At 52.4% G+C, this 23,427-nt stretch overlaps 1 protein-coding gene across 1 annotated transcript; it reads left to right on the plus strand.

The window, feature by feature from the left end:
- The first annotated feature begins 4,367 nt into the window (after positions 1–4,367).
- LOC104169053 (ribosomal protein S6 kinase 2 alpha-like) lies at positions 4,368–22,979 on the plus strand. The gene is given in 23 exon segments (XM_009709859.1): positions 4,368–4,462; positions 6,843–6,896; positions 11,623–11,739; positions 12,787–12,868; positions 13,166–13,246; positions 14,039–14,118; positions 14,721–14,827; positions 15,430–15,467; positions 15,741–15,883; positions 16,446–16,516; positions 16,766–16,854; positions 17,063–17,127; positions 18,118–18,220; positions 18,530–18,572; positions 18,574–18,646; positions 19,136–19,261; positions 19,718–19,807; positions 20,048–20,206; positions 20,427–20,588; positions 21,191–21,267; positions 21,434–21,551; positions 21,982–22,119; positions 22,459–22,979. Coding segments are annotated over 23 exon segments (2,181 nt in total). The 5' UTR covers positions 4,368–4,420; the 3' UTR covers positions 22,582–22,979.
- The last annotated feature ends 448 nt before the right edge of the window (positions 22,980–23,427 follow it).

Here is a 23,427-nt window from a genome sequence, read left to right on the forward strand (position 1 = left end):
CCCTGCAGATCCTCTTGGATTGCTCGGAGAATCTCCCTCTTTTTTTAAGCCCTATCCGTGACCCCAAGCATTTACGCTGTCCTGTTTCTCCCTCCTCCTGCAAAAGCTGTTGCCGATTCTCTGACGTCTCACAGGAGCATGGGCACACCTCTTCCCTCCATCTGTCACCTGCTTTTATAAACCCCCCAGGACTGAATTCTCCTGCAGCTTTTCCTGCTCCGAGTGTGGTTGGAAGCGGCCGAGGAGCTTTTCTCACGGACTTTTTGCAGATGCGTGCATGCACGTACTAAGCAAAAGTAACCCTGTCTGACAAAACGCAATAAAACGGTGGTCAGACCTTCGCTGAGCAGGCGGCCGTGCAGTGATGCGGGATCGGTGAGGTTTGGGATGATGCTGGAGTGGGAAAACCAGAGCCCACAAACCTTCATACCTGGAAGGGAGGGCAGCGGTGTGGGATTAAACCCGTTGGAACACGTGTGGGAGAGCAGGACAGAGTCTCCTCTTGGGCAGAGAGGTTTTTAAATCTGCTTGAGGTTTCAAATTATTATTTTTTTTCTTTAATTGCCTGTAGTACATGTGAGCATGAGAGAGATGGCTTTGGTGTTTAATCTTTGAATACAACCCTGATACCGCAATGCCTGCTGAATTAGATAAAGTGAAACTCTTGAATTCTCCCAGGTGGTGGGTTTTTTTTTTTTAACTTTGGCAATTGAATGAAACCGGTGCGATCTCACAAAATGTTCTGCTCGGCCAGACTTCTGTTTTCAACTTCTCTCCTAAGCCGTAGTGAATGGCAGGCCAGGAAACAGCTCCTTTCCTGAGTAAACACGGAGTAGCAGCAGCACCTGCTTACTCTGACCCTGCTCTTGCTGTCCCCTCCCAGCGAAGCCCCCCGGGTGGCAGTGGGCTGAGGCGGTGACCGTCCCACGTGCGGGATGCGTACGGAGCACAGGTACAGGGTGACATTTCTCAGCTCCCGAGAGGTCCCGGAGCAGCTGCAGACTTCTCGAGAGGTGTTGCTCAGAGGGCAGGTTTCCTGTGGGGGTAGTTAGCATCGCCTGCCTTGCTTTCCTGGAAGTCGGTGGATGGTAACAAAGCGAGTTAAAATCTGCAGCTGCTGATCCGACCATCTCGTCGCTGTGGGCAGCGCTTCCTCTTGTGTCAAAACGGCTCTGCCTGAAGGCACAGCTCTCCTCTCTCCGTCCCATCTCTCTCAACGGGTCCGGCCCGTCCTTCGTGCTGGCTGGTGGGTCCGTTCAGACGCAGGTACCGCAAGCTGAAGCCCTTCGCTTTGCGAGGGCTGTGCGGTGTCTCCGCTCAGGGACAAGCATCCCGTGGGATTTCTCAGGCTGGGGCCGAGGCTGGGGGCTCCCGGGAACACTGAAGGTGATGCCCCAAAGAAAGGCAGACAAAAGTACGTGGTTCTGGCCACTTCTGTAGTTGCGAACGAGACCAACCGTCAGCCTTGCCCAAATAAGGCCTTTGCAGGAGGGTAGGCAGTGGCTGGGGAGGTGGCTTTGCTTTCTTTGTTCCCCTTTTGGAGAACCACCACTTTAAAAAAAAGTTCCAGACAGAGCAGCCTTTGCCTCTCTGCTCTCTACAACAGCAAAAATGAGACTCGCTTCTCTGCAAAGCTGCAGCATCTCTGCAGCATCTCTTGCTTCCCATTGATTTCATGCTCCCTCCAGAGCGGGAGCTGCTGCTCTGCCCGGAGGTTATTGCTCTGGAGTAGGTTGCATAAAATAACTTTGTGCCAAAGTTCAGGAGTGTGATGCTCCCAGGCTCCTGCGGCTGGCACCCAGGAGCAGGCTGTGCCGGAGGGGGCTGCACGCCGGCCGAGCTCTTCTGCATCCCGTGCTCGCTGGCCGGCAGCTGAAACCTCTGCTGAGACGTCCCTTTGGTCTAGCAGGGGGACACCAGTCCCTCTTCTGAAGCGTGCTGGCGTGGCAGCAGCTGTCTCTCTTCAGGCAGCAGTTCTTCACACTGTCACCTTCCTGTTTATGAAACCCCGACGCTTCCTTCCCCGATGCTGTTCCCAGTGCTCGGCGGGATGTAACTGGATCCTGGCAGGAGGCAAAGGCAGTCAGTTTTTTCTCATTTAAATCTACAGGGCTAGCCAGTGTCCTGTTTTATGGAGCCGATGTTGGGACTTGCTGGAGCTTAGTCCTACAGTCTTGTCTGCTGACACAGAATTGGCTTATAGCATCTTTAAACCGTGCACTGGGAACCGTTTGTATCTGGCACCACTGGATTTGGGGATCGTCGTTCCTAGGACCGGTGTGCCAACGACAGCGGGTTCACGCGGCGTTTACAGCCGGGTCTTGGCACTTCAGTGCCGGCGTCTGGCCCACCGCCGCTCAGACGGTATCGTCTCGCTTCTCCCAGGACTCACAGTTATAGGAACAGAAAAGACAGAATTGGCAAACCTATTTCTGTCACCAATTCTTTGCTTTTCAAAAATACGGCTTAGAAGTGCCTTCATTCTGCCCTAAAAGCGTCAAACTCACCCAGGGTGCGTAAAGTCATTTGGAAGAGTGATGGAGGAAGGCTCCTGCCTCGGCTCAGCCCAGCCCGCGTGTCTCTTGCCCTTAGATCCACAACCTGCCTGTCGGTGTGCAGCTGCCTGCACCGCACTTTCCTCTGGTTTATGCTTCTTGGTTTAGATTTATCGCCTTGACTGGGATTGTTCCCTGTTTGGTTGGTTCTGGTCCCTTCTCTTGGGAGCAGACACAGCGATGCAATGGAGGTTTGCGCTTTGGCAGCAACTCTTCCCTCCACGGCTGTTGACTGCATCCGAAGCAAAGAGCTGATGGCTTCTGCTGCTCACCAAGCCGGGTTTATGGTCTCTAGGTTTAGCACAGGGGCTTCAGGTTGGGCTGCTTCTTTGGGAAGAGCCTCAGGAATTCAACGTGCTGTTTCTAGGGGAGAAAGGGAACAGGTAGGCTGAGCCTGGCAAGGCAGGACAGGGTGAGGATGTGATGTTTTGTGTCCGTGTTAACACACGGGTCAGAAAACTGCTCGGAAGAGAGACCACGCCACAAGTCAGGGTCCCGCATCGCCCCGTCTCACACTGAAGCATGCCTGCCTTCTGCAGCTGCTTTAACTCCTTGCACGAGCTGTAGCTGCCCAAATGTAAGCGCCAGCTTCTGCGTTTCTCTGCTGCAGAATTGTTTTGACATCCCCTGTGCCTCCTGCCACTGAGAAGGGAGCGATTTCCCCCTGGGAAACAGGCTCTAGGAGTGGGAAGGAGCTGTTGGGATGCCCGGCGTAGACCGAGCTGCAGCACGGCAGCGGTTTGAACGCTGCGGTCCAGGGCAGCACTAAGCAGCTTAACAGCGGCGAAAGTTGCATGGATCTGGAAAGAAGTTTGGCAGGAACTGTGACTTTTTTTAAGGCACAGAGTGGGGACAGCTAAAGGGATTCTGTAAAACAGCAAAGGACCTTGCAGCGACGCTGGTGAAACAGCCGGGTAACTTTTGAAACCATCTAGGACATCTGTTTTGCATAGATGAAATGCAGATGGCCTCTTGATGGGAACTGGGAGTAAGCACGTGGCTCACTCTTTTCCTTCCAAACATAGAAATTGGGAGAGAACTAATTCAGACCCACAGGGCTGAAGCCCTTCTTCCCGCTCCGCTCCCCGTGTCTGCAGTGCCTGACTTGGCCAATTCCCATCTCCTTCCCGCTCCGGCCCCACGAAGGCATCCCTTGATGTACAAGAGCAGGGTGCAGCGCAGCGTCACGGTGCAGGAGCTGACCCCTGAGCAAGCGGGCAGGATTGTGCAACCCTCCCTGAGCTCTCAGTGTGCAAACCTCCCAGGGGGGCTCGCAGCAGCCTCCCAAAAGGAGCCGATACAGCCGGTGACCAAGCGGCGATGCTGACGTGGGGCAGGGGCAAACCAGGGAAGGATGCAGAAGCTGCCTCCTCCTGGCCCCTTCCCTGGAGACCTGCAATTCAGCCGATCCTCCCAAATCCCTGGGAGGGCACTTGGGCTCATTTGTGCTGCTCAGGGCAGAGTCACTTTGGGGAAGAGAGCTGCACAGACTCTCAGTTGCTTGTTGCCTCATGTAGTGACTGAAATTGCACTTTCCACGCCTGTTTTCCTGTCCGTGACACGGGGGACGACACCGATCCCCTTGAACAGCCTGCTGAGATTTACTGATGGAAGGAGCCGTGCCTAAGCACCAGTAAAGCCATCCAGTGTTTTCATTTGGCTGCTGGTATTGTGCAGCCGTCGCCACACAATGCAATTTCCCCATACAAAACCACAGTTTCCTTTCAGCGAAAACTCCCAAAATACATCCCTGTGACGTAACTACTACACCCGGGGTTCTCGTGCTGGTCTGGGTGCTGCGGAGGGCTCTAAGTTCAGAAGCCAACTTGCAAAGTATGGGAGAATAGCAGCCTAAAGCTTTGGAGATGCTGAGGCTCCTCTTTCGCAGCAAGCCAAGGATTCAGGAGGCAAGTGTCTAGCTGGTAACTACCTGCTCTGCGTACAGCGCCGCGCTCTCTCTCTTCTGCAGGACGCGAGAAGTTGGTGAATCGCCTGACCTTAGAGAGCCAGAGCTCATCCAGTTTTAATTAACGACTTCTCTTTTGGAAAAGGCATTTCTGATGGTAAAACGGCTTTCTAAGAAGTGTCTTTCCTAGGTGCTGCCAGAATTTGGGAGTGTTTTGGGACCAGAGCATGTGTTGAAGCAACAGAAATTAAAACAGCTTCTGGTTAGTTGTTGATGAATAGGAAGCGAAATGCCAAAAGCGTAATCTGTTTCTAGCTCTTGCAGGTTTTTTTTTTTTTTTCCTTGCATTTAAATCTGACTGTCTCAAGCAGCAAAGTGACAAAATGTGAGCAAAAACAAACCTGTCTCTTGGCTTCTGGCTTGTAAAATCCTTCCTCAAAAAAGGGGAAGTAGGAAAGAAGGACTTGTATTTTGAATTTGGTGTTGGGAAAAAAAACCCACCCGTGTGCCTGTCCCCAGATCTAGGATGACCAAGCTGTCTGTGCGGTTCGAAGGCGGCACTGGGCAGTCCAGAAGAAGTCGTCTCCTCCTCTGACTTGAGCGACCTCCTGGGCTCAGACCTGGCCGGTGGCCGGGGCTCTCCTTTCATTTTCCAGGAGCAGCAAATATCGTTTCCCAGCGATGCAGGGATCTGTGTAAAATGGCCTCCCGCAAGGCTGTGGGTGTCAGAAGATGGCTGGTAGCTCGCAGGAGCGGTGTCTTGTGCTGGTAGGGTGGGTTTGCAGGGGGATTCGTGCTTGTGGGAGAGAAATCAGCCCGTCCCCATCCAAGGCAGGGTTTGGTGCCTGCTCGCTGGTCGGAGCGGTGAAGGAAGGAGCTGGGTTCCCTGTGGGTGGGTGTGATCCCCCGGGGCGGGGGGAACCACTGAGGTTTTTGTGATCGCTTTTGGGCGCTCGGGAAGGGGTTTAGTTGTGGCTTTGGTAGATGTCCCACCCGCCTGCCCCAGGCATCCGCTTCCCACGGCGGGAGCGAGACAGCCACCTTCTCCCAGACCCAAAGAGATCTCGGCTGCTCCCCCAGCAAGGGCAGAGCTGATGGGGGGAGAGGAAGGGGACGAGGTGACTGCGAGGGCCCCCTCCGATCTGATTCGGTCCGTCCGGAGCTGAAAATCAGTTAATTCTTAACTCTAATCTTGCTGTTTTCACACAGCTCCTCCCTCCCCTCAAGGCTCGCTTTTTCTTCTCTCGCCTCTCCGTAGCTCCTGTCCTACTTTCAGGTCGCTTTGCCTTGTGCTGCGCCCACTCAGTTGACGTTGCTGGCGCCGAAGAGCCCTGCCAGCCCCGCGGGCTCCGTCGTGCTGACAAACTGCTTGAAAAGACACAAGAGAAGCCACAGCTCGAGCCTCTCTTAGAGCCCTTCTGTCTGCAGTCACATGAGTTTTATCTCATCCGCAGCCAAAGACTTGAACCTCTTTGGAAGAAACGCTTCAAATCTGATTTGATTTTTTTAGGGGGTGATTTTTCTATTCAAACTTAGCTCGTTATCTAAAAAACAGGTGAAAGTGCCTAGACGCGATAGCCAATCTATGTACGTTCATTAAAATACGGCAGGCTTGGGGATTGACCTTGCAAAAACTTACTGACCTTGCAAAAACTTACTTCTTCCCTTAAGTCTGAGTTTTGGGGGGAGAAGGAGCCATATCCCAGCTGAGAAGCACTTCTTTCCTGAGCTCCCTTTAAATCCTTCTGCATCTCTCCCTGTAAGGGTTCACAGGATTGCACCTGGCCCCAGAGGCAGCATAAACTGACATTTCCAGTGCTGCTCAGGGACCTGTCAGAGCAGCTGGGCTGGCCCTGCCCTGCCCTGGAGGGATGTGGTGAGCTTTGGTATTTGAATACGTTCCTCCTGGTTGCTTCAGGAACGCTGAGCGTGCCCCTGGAGAGAAGCCCTCTCTTTGCCATGGGGCTGCCGAGCTTCCCTGCCGACCCAGGACACCACTACCAGAACAGATGCTTTTGGAGTTTGTCCAGGTGTAGCCGAGAGTAAAATCTGATCTAAACATTAATCAACCTGCCAGAAATTAATTCGCTCTCCTTGGCGGTGATGCTCTGATTCTTGGGGAACAGATGTAACCAAGTGCCGGCACCGTGTCCTTCTCCACCGCCCGTCAGAGTTTATCAAAGCCTTTCACAGCAGCTGGCTCCAACTGCTCTCCTGGAGCCACCAACACAGCCCAGAGTCGCATCCCGAGGAGCGATGGCTGGCGGGACACCAGCAGTGACTGTAAACGGCTCGCCTGGTCTTGCTAAACAAGTTTGTTGGGAAAACTTTAGCAGAATATCACAGCCCCTCTGTGCTGACACTCATTTATCGTCCCACAGGCAAAATCAGACGTCACTTGGATAGAGAAAGACCTTGTGGACTCAGCAGACAAGGTAAGAGCCTGCTGGAGACGTGCACCTCAAGGAGACTCATGCGTTTAATCCACGCTTTGTCCCGCGATGGGTCGTCCCACGTATGCAAGGGCGTAAGCAGAGCTCACCGGGTTCTCTCTGAAAACCAAACCCTTTCTTGCAGCACGGCCCTACCAGCCCGTCTCAGCTAGGTGGGACTGCTAATACAGAAAACAGCTATTACTCACTTGCTCACGTGACATCCTGGACTTGACTTCATCCTCCTCCTCCTCCTCCTTCCTCCCCACACCAAACCCCTTTCCGTGCTGTCATTTACGTCTCCTGTGGCTTTCTGATCGTGTCAGCTTGCTGGGGTGGGCGCTCCAGCGTTTTAGTTGCATGGAGGCTCCAGTGGGGTTTTTTGATTGCTTTTCTGAGGCTCCTCTCCCCGCACCGAGTGCCTGATAACACAACATGCAAAATTGTTTTGGTCGGGACGAGATTTATCAGATCTTGCCGGGCCCACACGCAGAGAGCTGGCTGGCTGCATCTCCTGCACAGCTTCACTGAGCAACGTAAAGCTGCCTTGGAAGCGGGGATGCTCATCTTTGGACGGCACGTTGTGGACACGATTTCTGCTTCAGTGGGACTGTGGCAGAATGAAGGAGGTGTCGGTATGAACCGGGTCTCCTGGAGACTTGTGCTCGCCAGCTGCCCGCTCCTGGTTCATGCTGCTCTCTGGCACCTACTCCCAGCTCCCTTGCTTTGGACCTCATCGTCCCTCGGCGGAGCTGGGACCAGCTGCCTTGCTGCTATTAAGTCATTTGTTTCTTTCGTTATCGGTTCTCAAAGAGCACATTATGGGGGCGGAGGAGGCAGGACAGTCATAAGTAGTCTCTCTGGGTCCAAACCAAGATTCTCTTTTCATATTCTTCACTCTCTGGAGAAGTTCCGAAATCGATGCTGACACAGGGTTATTTCTAATTGCAAAGGTGCGTGGGTGTCTCTTTACTCATTTCTTTCTTACCTGCACTCTCTGGGGTCTTGCTGCAAAAAACATCTGTCTGTCCTGACCCAGTGGAAAGGTGAAAGGAGAAGAGGCTCGGAGGGGGAAGGAGGCAAAACAAGCGATCTAATACCTCTCCTCTGTCCTGCCCATAAATCCCAGCAGCAGTGGGTTCAGAAGCTGTCTGCATCAGAAATGCCCTTAGAAATGCCTCGCATGGAACTTCCCAGGGTGGCTTTTCCATAACTCCACCATCCACGGCAAGGACTCTCGCGCAGCATAAAGCAAAAAAAAGGGCTGGCTGCAAATCCTAGTGATGCCAGAGGATTAGCCCGTGGGATTGATGCACCCTGAATCCCCTCATGGGTGACCCAACATCCCTGTAGCAAAGAGATGTGCAGCCTTCCAAGGTGGTGTCAGACTTCTGTGTGGGCTCTCAGGAGTTTTCCTCTTCTTTTTTAAAGAGTAAGTGGCTTCTCAGAATACTCCCCCGTTGTGGAAATACCCCCAAAGCTGACATGAGATTCATGCAGCACTAGATGGAAGTCACTTTAACTAGACCATGTATGTTTTCTGTCACATCTCGTCTGAACCAGGGAACCCAAAGGTGAACAAGGAGCTGTGAGATGATTTTTTTTTTTCTTTTAAAAAGCAAAACCAAAAAAAAAAAAAGCCCCAACCACAAGTGTTGTTGCTGGGGAGTGGGAGCGTGAACTTGCCTCCGTGCGACCGAGTCGCTTGTCTCCACTGCGCATCTGCCAGCTGGGCTTTAACCACCTGTATCTCCTCCATCCGGCAACCTCAAGCGTGGGGCGTCCGTGCAGCACCGCGGGAGCCTCCCCGGTCCCCGGGAGCCGGCCGTGCTTCCCTGGGAGCTCACGGGGGTGGCGGTTACTGGGGCCGTGCGATGTTGATCGGGATGGGAGGATGGAGAGGGAGCCTAAACTTCCTCGCATCTGCGCGTTCCTCACGCTCTGGCTGCAGAGGAAACATCGAGCCAAGCCCTACAGCCTGCAGCTGCCTGCCCCCAGCCAGCTCTCCAGCCCGGTCAGTACTGCCGCTAGCTCGCTTCGCTTCCCTCGGCATCGCTGGTTGCTCGTCCGGGTGGGCTGATGCTTCAGATGGATATTCGGAGCGGTCTGGTTTGCTCTTCTTTTTCTGCCTTCTGGGTTAGTTTGCTTAATGGTGCCATTGGAAGAAGCTTATCTCGGTGCAAGCCAAGCCTGTTTGTGCTGCAGCTCGGTGGCACGCGGGTGCTTTTGTGCTGGAGACTTGTTCTGGTGTGCTGCTAAACAGGCTGTAGGAGCTGCTCTCCAGTCTCCTAACTGTTGAATTGCGAGTTACTGGATGAGTCCATGGGAGGAACCCTCCCTTGTGTCAGCAAGATGCCATTTGGCATCTCGGAGCTTTTCTCAGAAAGCTATCACCAGCGTCTCCGCTGATGGCACTTTTGGTCTAGTTGCTATGTAGGTATGTTTGCTGATGTGGTCTGGCTGGCAGGCTGCGTATGCAAATCTCTGCCTGCCTTCAGATACAGCTTGGGCTGCTGAAACCACTTGCAGTTAAACACACTGGGTCTTGCTATCGGCCAAGGCGAAGAATTCCCACAGCTGTGAAGGTACGTCGCTCCGCAGCTCCTGCAGAGCCGTGGTGGGAGGATGGCTCCAGATGCCTTGGAGGTGGATACAAGAGTTGATTTTAAATGTTCCTCTCTGCGGAGGTGTGTGATGCTACCGGGTGAAGCATGCACGGTTGTACAAGTGCTGATGCTGTACAGACCTGGTTTCTCTCTGGTGTTTTGATGAAGATGGGAGGGGAGGGGAAGAGCCTACAACTTCCACTGGTCCCATCCCTGGGTCTCTCCCTGCTGGGGGGTCACTCCCGGGAGAGCTGAACAATGTGGAGGGACTGGCAAAGGAAACCTCTTGGCTGACCCCGGCTTGGGCTCTTGGCTAGAAGTGGGATGCTGTTCCTAACCAACAGCTGCCTGCCAAGGACTAAGCCTGCAAACGAAACCAGAAGTGTAAAGTGGCTGATTGAAGCTGGGAGATCATACGGAACATGAAAACTTGTTGTTACAGGGATTACAAGATCTTTCTTGTCTGTGATCACCGAGACCAGCAAAAGGCAGGATAACACGGGGGAGCTCCTGGCCCCTGCCCTCTCCCCGTGCTCGGGCTGTACGTGCTGCACCGCTGAAAGCGTGGGCTTCTCTGCTAGGTCTTAGTGTCTGGATAATGCAGGATTTTGAGAGAGCAAAGCTACCAACCTGGAAACAAAGCCTCTTCCTAATCGAGAGAAAAGCCAAGCGTGAGAGCGGGAAGGGAAGGGTGCTCGGTGCAGGTAGGCAACCACATCCGTGGGCGCCTGGCAAGGCTACCCTCCCCGAGAAGGTGCTGGGAGGGTGGGGAGTGGGCTGGGGTGCAGAGGAGAGGCACAGCCTCAAACTGGGTTCCTGTTGTTTTTAAAAGCTGCTTTGATTAGATAGGTTCCGGACCAAGTAGCTGAATAGCTTTAGAAAACAAAGCGTAACTTTTTTCTCCCCCAGCTCTGCAAGGGGAAAAACTAAACAGTACTTGCAGCTTTCTGGCAGCCTCTGATGGCCACATCTGCCCTAGGGTCAGAGAGCGACCGAGTTTAATGCCCTTTGGAACATAATTGCTGAGCAACCAGACCGTGTCTAACACTGGATAACGTGGGACTGAAGTGCTAAGAAGCCTGGACTTGCCCTTACAAGATGTAAAGCTACAGGGGATTTCTGGCCGGAGTAAGATTCCTGTCTGTGGAAGCGGGAAGCTGAGTCCAGCCTGCCGTGTGGGCTCTCCCCGCGGTCAGCTGGGAGAGGGGCTGGCACAGGTCAAGCTCGGAGGAAGCCCAAGTACAGATGCACTGGCTGGGTATGGTCAGGAGAAGTAGAGGGGAAAGGCACAGCTGGGAGATTAGTAGTATAAAAAGTGGCTTTCTATTTGGGATGCAAATAGAAAGCAGCCTAAGATGTTGCTGTTGAGCTGAACTCTGGGCTTTATGCACCAGAGGTATGGACGAGGTTTGCTGGGGAAAGGAGGCGTTTCAGCATCACCTCAGGGTCTGTGGCTGTTCTTGCGTGCTGCCCTAGCTTCGTGGGTGAGTTTATTCTAGATATTGCTGATTAAATCTCTTTTTCGTCTTTATTTTTTTTTAACTAAAAGAATGTGTTTTAAACAAAACATGTGCCAGAGACCTTGGCTTCCCCTCAATCTTCTTGAAGGCTTGAGTCTGTTAAAGCATCATCTGTATGTGCTGAAGATGCACTAAGACTTATGTTGCAGAGTTGCTCAGATTGCTGAGCAGATGGGCTCCAACATGTCTGATTTTTGCCAGCCCTGGCCGTGTTTTGACAACAGTGCTGTATTTTTGTGTTGTGGGATTTTTAGTGGCATAAACACTCCTGTTTTTGCTACCAGCGCCTTAAAAAGGAAGGTGCTTTTCAAGCACTCTTCTGAAATGCACTTCAAAGAAATGCAACGCCTGTGGTGCAAGGAGCGGAGCCTTCGGGGAGAGCGCGGGATATTTAACGAGGCCGCCTGGTGCAAGCCTACCGATGGCTGGCTTATTCCAGGTGTTGAAGCCAGGAGACACCTGTGACAAGCACCAACTTTTACGGTTCTCTCAGATGTGGTTCCTGTGAGTCTGGAGCTACAGTCCTTGTTCCTTAATCCGATAAGGCTTGCTTTCCCTTGTTCAGGAGTATATTCCCAGTCAACCGCGTCCCCTCTTTTTCAGGGCGAAGGTGTTGTGAAAGAAATCAACATCACGCACCACGTGAAGGAAGGCTCCGAGAAAGCCGATCCTTCACAGTTCGAGCTCCTGAAGGTGCTGGGACAGGGCTCTTTTGGCAAGGTGAGTTCCCTTCCTGCTATGTGTCACGCCAGATAAATTGTTTTGATGCAAAAGGGACTGTCCCCAGCGAAACCACTTTCCTGATTCCCACCAGATCGTGAGAATCTGACTGATGAGCCCACTTAGCAAATGATTGCTTCTAACCTGAAAAGCAACTGTAGCGATGCCTTCTCCTAAGGGCCAGCCTGTATGTCCAAAGCTGCCCTGTAATTCTTTTTTCAGACGATCGGGAGGAAAGGAGCAGTCACACAGGGCAGAAGGACCTCCTGCAGCTCTTAGCTGTCCGTTGAATTGAGGACTTGGAGGGCCTCATCATGTTCCTCTCTTCTCAGAAATGATGCTGTGTGCCAGGGACTGGTTTTGGCCCCTGTTTACGGTCCAGTTTCCCTTCTGCGAAGGGGGAAGGAAGTAGCCTGTAACTCTTATCTATTTCAACGTGTAAATAATCCAGGTCTCTTACAGACCATCTGCTGACACATTAAATCAGCTTCATGTCAATCAGTTACCAGCGCTAACAGCGGGGGCTTGGACAGGACTGTGTGCTGTTGCCTGGGCAAATGCAGCAGTGGCTTTTTGCAAAAGAAAGCTGGTGTCTTTTTGAAGCTGCCTAAAACCAGGTAGAATGGGACAACAGGGAAGGGAAGGAGGTAAAAAATCCAAAGAGGAGGCAAGACCTGAATAATCAGGAGTTGATCTGGCTGTCAAACCAGCCAGTGACCAGGAGGCTTTGTGGTACGTTGAGGTATGCCGGGCATCAGCCACAGCCCCACGGGAACTGCAGGAGTGAGCAAGAGGTGTGGAAGACTGGAGAGGAGGAAAGCGCCGTGTAAAAGCACGAGTGCTGTAGTGGCCGGAGATAGGGAGTGAGAGGCGTCTACACACAGCACTTCCCTGAAAACCTCATGGGGTTTCACATGGAGAGGTTGAGGTACATCCTACCAGTCCTGCGGCCAGTTGCTTCTTAAGTGAGGTTTGCCACTTTGGGAGGCATCCAATTCCTACCGGTAATGTTTAGTGCTTGGTGAACATGGTGTTCTTCTGCCTCAGGTTTTCTTGGTGAGAAAAATAACACCACCAGACAGCAACCACCTCTATGCCATGAAAGTGCTCAAGAAGGCAACATTGAAAGGTAGGAAACTCCTACTGCGATGCTCTGACCCTCCGTGTCTTAAAGAGCACTGGGGAAATGCTGCAGCAGTCACTGCTGGCCCCAGGGTGATCCGGGTGAACGAGAAGTATCTTCAGCTCAGCCAAACCCCCTCCTTTTCTCTCCATCTATAAAAGACCCTTGTTGGCAGTGATGGAGGTGGGAAAAGATCTGGCTCAAGCTGGCTGGTACTGAAGGGCTTAAAGCTGGGGAGAAGGCTGGCGCGGGGGTACTGTGTGCCTTTTTCTGTGTCTGAGCTGTTCCTCTCTCTTCCCACAGTGCGTGATCGAGTAAGGACAAAGATAGAAAGGGACATCCTGGCTGATGTAAACCATCCCTTTGTGGTGAAACTCCACTATGGTGAGTGTGGAGCTAGTTGGGACGCTGGGAGAGGGGCTGCAGGCTTGAGCAGACACTGACTGCTTTTTAGCACAATAAAGAAGGATGCTGCTACAGGCACGCCTGCCATGAGCAGGTAGATGAGCGTGAGGCATCCAGCAGCAGGCTGCCTGGAGGATGCCGAGAGCCTCATGGTCCCCAACAGGCTTCTGGAGATCCCTGAAATGGAGGAGAGGCCTGGATCAGTCTGTATCCCTCAGTGGCTGTGCTGCTCTGGAGTCTTCACAATCCCCTTAATACAAATCCTTTCCTGGAAAGGTCTTTGGTCCCATGCCCGCTCTAGCTATTGAATGGGGAACAGAGCATAGACCGGGAGAAGTGGTTTAAACATCAAATCCTTGGGATTAAAACATTAAATCAGGAGAAATTGAGAAAGCAGAGTTAAGTAGTCAACCCAGCATTTGGCAGGATTAATGCTCTGACTCGGAGGAAGGCCAGGACAGCTTCTTTCCCTGTAAAGTGACCAGTGCCTCTCTTGGGAAAACGCCCCTTTCGGTAGGGCATCACGGGCTGAAAGGGAACCAACCCCCCCCTAAAATGAGGATTTTCTGCAGTGCTGCTGGTGAGCTCCATTTCAACATCACGGACAGGCTATCTCATTTACCCCAAATAATTAGCCCTACCTGTGTTTAACCTAGTAACCACGCAGGGCATCTGCACAATTGGAGCCGTTGGGATTTAAGTGATGAATGTAACACCATGGAGCCTTCCCTCAGCGGAGGGGTCTGATTCCTGCTCTGGCTTGTGTTTCAGCATTCCAGACGGAGGGGAAGCTGTATCTCATCTTGGATTTCCTCAGAGGAGGTGACCTTTTCACTCGGCTTTCCAAAGAGGTGGGTATGCTCTGGCATCTTGGTGGGTTGCTGAGGCTCTCGGTTCATCTGTGCTTAATTGCCTGGAGAAGCAATTGACCCTTGCAAAGTCTTCGAGAGGGGTGGGAACAACCTCCAACCTGCTGCTAGCCCAGAGCTGGTATCAGGGGAGGATGGCTCAGGAACCCTGTCCTCTGGCAGAAAAGCAGCGGCACAGGAGGCAGGTCTCACCTCTGCTGAGCATCGCGTTAAGAACAAAAAGAGGCGAGAACCGTGTGCTGCTGCAGTGCTGGCGGGTTGCGTCGCCTCGCTGGGACGGGGCGAGGGCAGGGAATGGGAGGGGTAACGAGAAGTTGTGCCAGGCGAAGACAACTGGGAACATAACCTGGTGAACATAAACAAAGAGGTTTTTTAAAAACTTGCCTCCCGCTCAGCAACCTGATTTGGTTTTTTTGGTGTTGCTGCTCAACTGATACTTCAGGATGGCAGGCGAAGCCTGGGAAACTTAGGTATGAAAGGGCAGGAGGGAGCAACATGGACGTGAAAGGTCTTGCACGGGTGCGGCGGAGGTGGTCCTGCTGCCGGTGTTGTAACCCCAGCGCCTCTCTGCTTCCTTCCCGCAGGTCATGTTCACCGAGGAGGACGTGAAGTTCTACCTAGCGGAGCTGGCTCTGGGGCTCGACCATTTGCACAGCCTGGGAATCATCTACAGGGACCTCAAACCGGAGAAGTACGTGCGGCACAGCTGAGACAGGGAACCGGGTCCTTCAATCCCAAGCCTGTAGTCAGCAAACGGTGCAGCCTTCTTCCATGAAGGCAAAGCTGAAGGATGCCCTGAGGCCAGCCAGATGGAAGGCAGCAGTGCCAACCGACAAGGCTCCGGCTCCTCAGATCAGCAGTTAGGGCCAGGAGCGCTGTGGAGGCAGCATGTGTGCACCACATGTCGGAGCAGTAATCCTTGGCAGGCTCCGGGCTCCAGCTTTAAGCAACGGAGAGCCTTCGGAGGGAAGAGGCACCAGGCTGGGCCTCTGCAGAGATGCATGCCAGCTGCATGACGTGGTTATTCTTACCTGGGGTATGTGGGGGATCAAAGGTGGTGTAACCTGTGTGGGTCATTCGTTCAAAGTGAAGGTGAGGGCGTAGAGAGAACGGAGCTGCTCTTGGTCCTACCCATGTCTTGGTGATGGAGCTGAAGGCACTGGGGGAAGGGACAGATAACTTTCTCCTCTGGATTTTGGGAGCACCTCAGACCAGCCTCTGCTGTGTGTGCTTGATTTCACCAGCCCTTATCGCAGTCAGTAATAACTTGAGGTTTTTTCCTTCGTGCTGTAGCATCCTCTTGGATGAAGAAGGGCACATCAAACTCACAGGTAAGGGACTTCACAAAAGCCTTGTGCTCCAGCAAGGCTGGTTCTTGAAATACAGAGCTTCTCTGAGGCCACTGTGTGTGATTGCTCAGAGCGCTGACAATTTTTCTCTTCTGTAGATTTTGGCTTGAGTAAGGAGGCTATAGACCATGAGAAGAAAGCCTATTCCTTGTGCTCCAGCAAGGCTGGTTCTTGAAATACAGAGCTTCTCTGAGGCCGCTGTGTGTGATTGCTCAGAGTGCCTCGGTACATGCTGACAATTTTTCTCTTCTGTAGATTTTGGCTTGAGTAAGGAGGCTATAGACCATGAGAAGAAAGCCTATTCCTTCTGTGGGACAGTGGAATATATGGCACCAGAAGTTGTGAATCGCCAGGGCCACTCCCACAGTGCTGACTGGTGGTCGTACGGGGTGTTAATGGTACGTACCCAGCTAGCGTCTTTGGGGACCTGGCTTAGCACCTGCTCCCCCCGTAGCTCTGAAACACCCCTCCATGATTCTGCACGTCTAGCAGATGTGCTGACCTGGGGATGTTCTCCGGGCTCCCCAAAAGGGCTCTGTCGCAGGCTGTCCGGGCAGGCAGCCAGGAGCACGTGTTTCTCGGGGGGAGGCAGAGCTCCTGAGGCTGTTGTCCCAGCGAGCGGTGGGGTGCACGGCGTGGGGTGCGTGGGGGTGTCCGTGCCCACCCCAGCGCTGGGATGTCGGTGTCTGCGCAGATCTGGTGCCATCGTCTGGCGGTTGCTGAATCCGAGGGCTCCCACAGGAGCAGGCGCTGGCTCGAATGTGTTCCCACTGCAAACCTTGTGAACCAAGCTCCTTCGGAGAAAATACGATGTTTGCGATGGTTTTTTAGAGCTAGGCTTTTGATCCCTTGCAAGCTTTTTGCTAGCTTTGGCAAGCTCCCAGATGAAGGTGCAGCGGGATCTGTGCAACCCTCAGACTTACTCAGACGTGACCTCCCCTTCTTCTCCTTCCCTCCCAGTTTGAAATGCTCACCGGCTCGCTGCCCTTCCAGGGGAAGGATCGTAAGGAGACGATGACCCTCATCCTCAAGTAAGAGGAGTTTGTCTTTCATGTATGCATAAGAGGCGAGCTTCTGCTCCCTCTCTGAGCCTGTTGCAATTTGGGGGTTCTCGCAAGTTAATGGCATCATTTGGCAAGTGGTTTTGTATCACCGGTTAGTTTGAAGGGTGCAGTGTAAATGCCAAACAGATGATTGATCTTTCAGGGGTGGAGGTGCTGCAGTCGGCTTGTGGGTTCACTTCTTTAAACCTGCAGCTGAATGCATAACTTCCTCTCCAGAGCAAAGCTGGGCATGCCGCAGTTCCTGAGCGCTGAAGCACAGAGCCTCCTGCGAGCCCTTTTCAAAAGGAATCCAGCCAACAGATTAGGTAAGACCTTTTTTTGGTTTCTGAATACACCTGATGCTGGCCTCTCACGTCCTCGTGGGTCAGCGGCATGTTCACACTTGTGCTCGGTTAATGGGCTCGTTTAATTACAGCCAGGTTCCCCGTAATACCTGGCTGTGTCGCATACATCGTAGTAGCCTTCGCTTTGTCGGTGGTTTAATGCAACGCGCTCCACGGGTGCATCTTTCAGGTTCTGGACCAGACGGGGCGGAGGAGATCAAGCGCCATCCTTTCTACTCCACTATTGACTGGAACGTGAGTATCAGAAACACAAGAGCAAACTTCTTCACCAGGAACGCGGTTGTGCTGACTGCAGTAACAGCACGGTCGTGATGCTTGACCAGCTATGGGAGAGCTACCAATCCCTGTTTCCATCTGTTCCAATAATTCTTCCCGAAACTAAAATTCTATTTGTCACGTGAATAACTGTTTCATACCTGAGTTGCCTATGATCTCACCTTGGTTTGAATGTACTCATCCCTCAACAGTAAGGATTTAATTGGGGTTTGGCACAACAAGGATTGTCTTGCACAAAGTGGGAAGGAATCGGGGAAACATTTCTGGCAAGGAAATACCTTGTTTTGTACAGAGAAGCAGGGCGATAACTGAACCGGCATTTCCCAGTTGCTTCTGGCCAACTCCCTACCTTACCACATAATTTTGTTTGTTCCCTGTTTTCCCTTACTTAGTAAGGGATTTTGCAGATCAGTTTTCTAATGCTTTTGAGGCACCCAGCAAGCTGCTCGGCTGAACCTCCAGCAATGCTAGTAAAGCTTATTTCAAATTTTGGCTTCAACAAGCAGTTAAAAAAGGCTACTTGTGCGAGTGGTGGGATAGGAATGTCCTCCCAGGGCATCTCCTCTGGCTGTCCCTGGGGAGAGACGTGTCAGCAAAGCCCTAATGGGAGTGAGGAGGAGATGGAAGAGCCTGGCGAGGTAAATACCGTATGGAAACCGATTTCGGAGTGGGGCCAAGGAACATATAGAAAACACCGGGGTTTTTTCTTGATGTAATATATGATAGAACTTGTAGTATTTCTCCACAGACTGACTCAAAAGCACCCCACCGGCCAAGAAGTCCTTCCTCAGGCTGCTGAGCTGTAGTTAAATGCTAAGCCACAGAGCTATTCCTAGTTTCGCAAAATCTCTTCTTGGCCCCTCTTTCCTAGCAAGCCTTTGCACCCTTCTGAGCCCGTCTGAGAGCGTTGACCTGTCAGAGCACTTTCGAGCTGTCTTTGTTTTGCAGAAGCTGTACCGCAGGGAAATCAAACCGCCCTTCAAGCCTGCAGTAGGCCAGCCAGATGACACCTTTTATTTTGACACAGAATTTACGTCACGTACACCTAAAGGTTTGTATGAATTTACGCAAAGCCAAAGTTTCCCATGTGAAATGATACTGTAGGGCTTAATGCCGGTTTGCTGATGCCAGCAGGACCAGGTTTGCCTCCTGCCAGTGCTGCCAGCTCCAGATGGTTGGAGCACGGAGGAGGTGGCCCAGCCGTAGATACGCGGGGTGGTAGGGGTAAGCTCGGTGCTGCCTGGTGTGGCTCTGGTCTCGAATAAGCTACAGAGGAGCCATAGCTCCTGGGGAACAAGGGGAAGGCTTCTGCTTCCGCAGGGCTAGCCCTCTTCAAGTTGTCCCTCAACTCCCGTTGCAGATTCCCCAGGCATCCCCCCTAGCGCAGGGGCCCATCAGCTCTTCCATTGTGGCGACCGGATTGATGGAGGATGGCAAGGTGAAACCTGCCCAGTCGCCTCTGCATTCGGTTGTACAGGTAAGAAGCGGGGACAGAGGAGCGACTGTTTGAAACTGCAGTAATACTGCAGAGTGGGTCTGCGGGACCTCTGTACCATCTGGAGCAGAGCTAACGGGAAGCCTGAGGCAGTGTCGTTCTGTTTTGAATTCTTGCATCCTGTTGTTCTTTCATTTCTATTGACTGTCATGCGCAAAGGTCGTCCGGGCAATGCGGGTCTGTTTGCTTTCCTCTCCCCAGGTGGACCCGCGCTAGCAGGAGGTCTGTGTAAATGCCTGTGGGTTGAAAGGTGCCACCGAAATGCCCCGTGCTAGATGCAGATAGTGTTAGTCCACTGACCTATATCTGCCTCCTTCTCTCCTCCTCCCTCTCCCCAGCCGGGAGGAGAAGCTGTGGGATGTAGCAGACAGCAGTCTGTCAGCTCGCTCTGTGTTGCAGTTAACTCATCACGTTGCACAAACCCTTCCCTGAACCCTCCCAGCTCATCTGCTCGCTCCTCTCCTCTTGCAGCAGCTGCACGGCAAGAATGTCCAGTTCAACGACGGCTACGTGGTGAAGGAGGCAATCGGCGTCGGCTCCTACTCAGTGTGTAAACGCTGCATTCATAAAGCAACCAACATGGAATACGCAGTCAAGGTCTGAGATTTACCACCTGAACTGAACTCCCCTGTTAGATTTATGTTCATCCCCACGATGACCAAAATAACATCCAGGAATGAAATCGCTTTCCCTGCTTGCGTAGGGCCTAAATGGACAATTTCTGTGCTGCCGTGCACGTAACTGCACAAGTGTTCTAGTCTAGGAATAGTTCTCCTCTCTCAAAAGGGAGGACAGTATCTCGCCTTTCTTTGCAAAGCTTGCTGTGGCTATGTCAGGTCTTAACAAGTAAGCCAGAGGTCAAGCTTTGGGGTTTGGGGACACACAACTGATGAAGCAACTAGGAGATTTCTAGAGCTTATTGCTAAAGAGAGCAGGGGACAGGGAATGGATATGGTACAGGATCTCTGCAGGGCTCCAAACACTCAGCTTGTTTGCTTCGTCCTGGCCCCTTTCCCACCCCATCGTGGCTAATGCTTATCTGTACTCTTGCAGGTTATTGACAAGAGCAAGCGAGACCCTTCTGAGGAAATAGAAATCCTCCTGCGATACGGGCAGCACCCAAACATCATCACCTTGAAAGATGTGAGCGTGACTTGAATGACTCCCCTGTATTTTGGTTTAGGAAGCGCAGACTGGTCCTTGGGGGCCAGAATGCAGCTCCGGGACGGGCAACGCAGTGGCCCTGCTTAATGTGGGTGGGGAAGCATCCCCAGACCCACCTCTGCATTGCTGATTTCTCTGCCTGCTTCTTGGTGGTAGAAGTACAAAAGGGAAGCTCTGGAAGCACTTTTTGGTTATCCCCCTCCATATTTGCTTTGGTAGGTGTATGACGATGGGAAGTACGTGTATCTGGTGACTGAGCTGATGAGGGGAGGGGAGCTGCTGGATAAAATCCTCAGACAGAAGTTTTTCTCAGAGAGGGAAGCCAGTTCGGTCCTGCACACGATCTGTAAAACAGTGGAGTATCTGCATTCCCAAGGGGTGAGTACGGTTACGTCTGTTTTCCTGGGACGCTGTCTGGCATTGCGCTACGTTCCCTCTCCTCCGGGGAGTAACTGTGCCTGTCGGGACTGTTATTTCTTGCTGGTGTTGCTGTCTTGGCGAGCCAGATGTGGGGCCAGCGCAGGGGTTGAGTGTCCTGATGCAGCTTCGGACCTTTGTCTTCCAGGGGTATGAGAATGGCACTTTCTTTGCTCCACAGGTGGTTCACAGGGACTTGAAACCCAGCAATATTCTCTACGTGGACGAGTCAGGAAACCCTGAGAGCATTCGCATTTGTGACTTTGGCTTTGCCAAGCAGCTGAGGGCTGAGAATGGCCTTCTCATGACTCCCTGTTATACGGCAAACTTCGTGGCACCCGAGGTAAGCACCTTACTGACCTGGGACCCTTTGGTAGCTCTCGCATCCCTCCCCTAGGGAGGCCTGTCCCGTTCCTAACTCCAGCCTGCTCTGGCGTAATCAGTCCTGGAACAGGTAATTACAGAACTACCACTTGTAGTAATGAACAAATCGGGGGGATCTCAAGTGCAGTTACAGTGCAGTCCTCCAACTCGTACTGTCCTTACGAGGGGGTCTGCTTAGGGCAGTCAGACTTCAAAATCCCCGTGATTTTCTAGGCTGCCTCCCTTCCTGATTAACTGACCTGTTAAAAGCAGTGGGATGATTTTCCACTCGGTTATCTTGGTGCGGAAGAAAGAAAAAGCCAGCACACCATGGAGCACGCACACAGTGTCACCGCGCTGGAACATGGCTTCTGTCTCGCTTGTCGTTTTGATGTGCCTGGGGGGTTCCTCTGTTCCATGAAACCAAAATCTGATTTGAATCGTGTTCTTTAGTCCAAGAAAAAAGCTCTAGGAGCTTTGCGTACAGACTGCACAGAGGAGTCAAGCAGCTCTTCATGAGCTGAAGTGAGCTCAATGACAAGAACTGAGCACATTTTTTTTTCCTGTGCTTATTCTGTTCAGGTACTAAAACGCCAAGGCTACGACGAAGGCTGTGACATCTGGAGCCTGGGAGTTCTCCTGTACACCATGCTCGCAGGGTAAGTGCCTCTGTCTCGCTGGAAGGCAAGAGCTGGGGGCTGTGACCACCTCGCTCCCAGACATCCTCCGTGGCTGGACCTCTCCTCGTCGATCACTGGTCCCTGGAGGTGCTCCCGTGGCTGGGTTACAGGACAGTAAATCAAATGCTCTCTCTTCTCTCCCCAGCTGCACTCCGTTTGCAAATGGTCCCAGTGACACTCCAGAAGAGATCCTGACCCGGATAGGTGGGGGAAAGTTCTCTGTCAGTGGAGGCAACTGGGACACTATTTCTGACATGGCCAAGGTACGGTTTGATATTCACCTGCGTTACATTAAAGGGTTGGGGTCAAGCACAGCCAGTTGCTGTGAGGCAAATTTAAAGCAGGTTGGGGAGGGAGGACACAAGAGAGAGGAGAAAACCAGCAGAGTAGCTTCCACCCCATGCAAATCTCCGCCACAGCAGCTCAGCAGCGTGCCTCTCCCCACTCTGTTTTAGCTCTGGCTGGGAATATTTGCGTGCAACACCAACCTCCTGCGTGACCCACGCGGGGTTTGCTGCTGTGTTGTACCTCCCAGGTCTACCAAAAATATAGTTTATAGAAGAGGACATCGATGTCTGGGGACTTTAAACTTGGCCTCTGAATTTAAATCCTTCTTTAGGGGTGGACAGGTGGTATTTTTGCATTTAAAGTGTGAATTCTTCTAAAGTCTAACTTTCCAAGTGATGCCCTTAGGATCTGGTATCAAAGATGCTTCACGTAGACCCTCACCAGCGCCTAACAGCCAAGCAGGTCATGCAGCACCCGTGGATAACCCAGAAGGACAGTTTACCCCAGAGCCAGCTGAATCACCAGGACGTTCAGCTTGTAAAGGTACAAAGTCCGGGCTGGGCCTTCAGCTGGTTCCTCACGTACCTTGGGCTCTTTGGAAAGCAGCGGTCCAGGTCGGGTGATGGTGGTGTGGGCAAAGCAGGATGGAAGGTTGGAGAGGTGTGGGCCAGCGGAAGCAATGCAAGACAAGCTATTTTTGGGGGCAGGAAAGCCTAGGGAGGTTCTTTAACGGCATGTCAGTACGGGAGGGAGACGTAAAGAAAAAAGATGCTTCTGACTTTGTGTGTGGGTCTGGCTACTCTGGTCCCTCATCTTGTAAAGCCATGAGTCTGAAATACTTCTTCTACATCTAAATGAATTCTCTCGTGCCTTCTCTCCAAGGGGGCGATGGCTGCCACATACTCTGCACTGAACAGCTCCAAGCCAAGCCCCCAGCTGAAGCCCATCGAATCCTCTATTCTGGCACAGAGGCGGGTGAAGAAACTTCCTTCCACCACCCTGTGAAGCTGGGATGCTCTGCAGCCGCACGGCACAGTGCAGGCACACACCAGACTTTGCACACCTACTGAAGACAGGAGACCGGGTGGTCAATGCCTGCACAGGAGCTCTCTTGAGGACTTGTTCTCATAAGGCCAAGTGCTTTCCTGTTTCTGAAAGACTGGCTTCTCCATGTGTGGACTGATCTTTGCTGAGAGAACTTCACTGTAAAACTTTTTTGAAGTGTATATTGTCCATTTTTAAAGACATCCATCTGTGTATATGAGAACTAGAATGTATAACTGATGTCAAGTGGCACTAAGAAGCAGCTCTGATTCATCCTTTCCTGTGTAGGGCCAGATATTTGTTGTAGCTACATCATTTCTTGGAATTGATCCTTTCCAACGCCACTGCAGCTGGAAGACTGCATAATGTTTGGAATTTAGGCATTGGGGTTTTTCCTCCCTTAAACCTCTGGATGCCCTTCCCAAAGTCAACCCTGCAGACTCCTGGCCAGCAGCACTCGTGTTTGTAAAGGACTGCCCTCCCCTTCACTTCACTTTTTTGCGCGTGTGTGTTCAGAGTGTAAGATCGATTTTTCAGACTCCGTTTCTTCCTCTCTCCTGCGCTCCCCCAGCCCAGCCGGCAGTTCTCTGAACAAAATAAACTACGGGTTTTCCAAACACTCCCTTAGATGCTCGGCTGTCCAGAATACCTGCTAGGTTTGGCTCATTCCTTCCCTCTGCCCTCCCGTCTTCATGTTCTCCCCATCACTCCCTGGGGAGTTTGTCACCCGCGCAGGCGGGGATGACAAAGGAACCTTCTCCTCGGCAAAGCTGAGGCTTTGGGCTGGCTCTGGCTGCTGCTTTTACC

The sequence above is a fragment of the Cariama cristata genome, unplaced genomic scaffold, assembly GCF_000690535.1.
Source record: "Cariama cristata isolate BGI_N322 unplaced genomic scaffold, ASM69053v1 scaffold14761, whole genome shotgun sequence".
In the NCBI taxonomy this organism is placed as follows: Eukaryota; Metazoa; Chordata; class Aves; order Cariamiformes; family Cariamidae; genus Cariama; species Cariama cristata.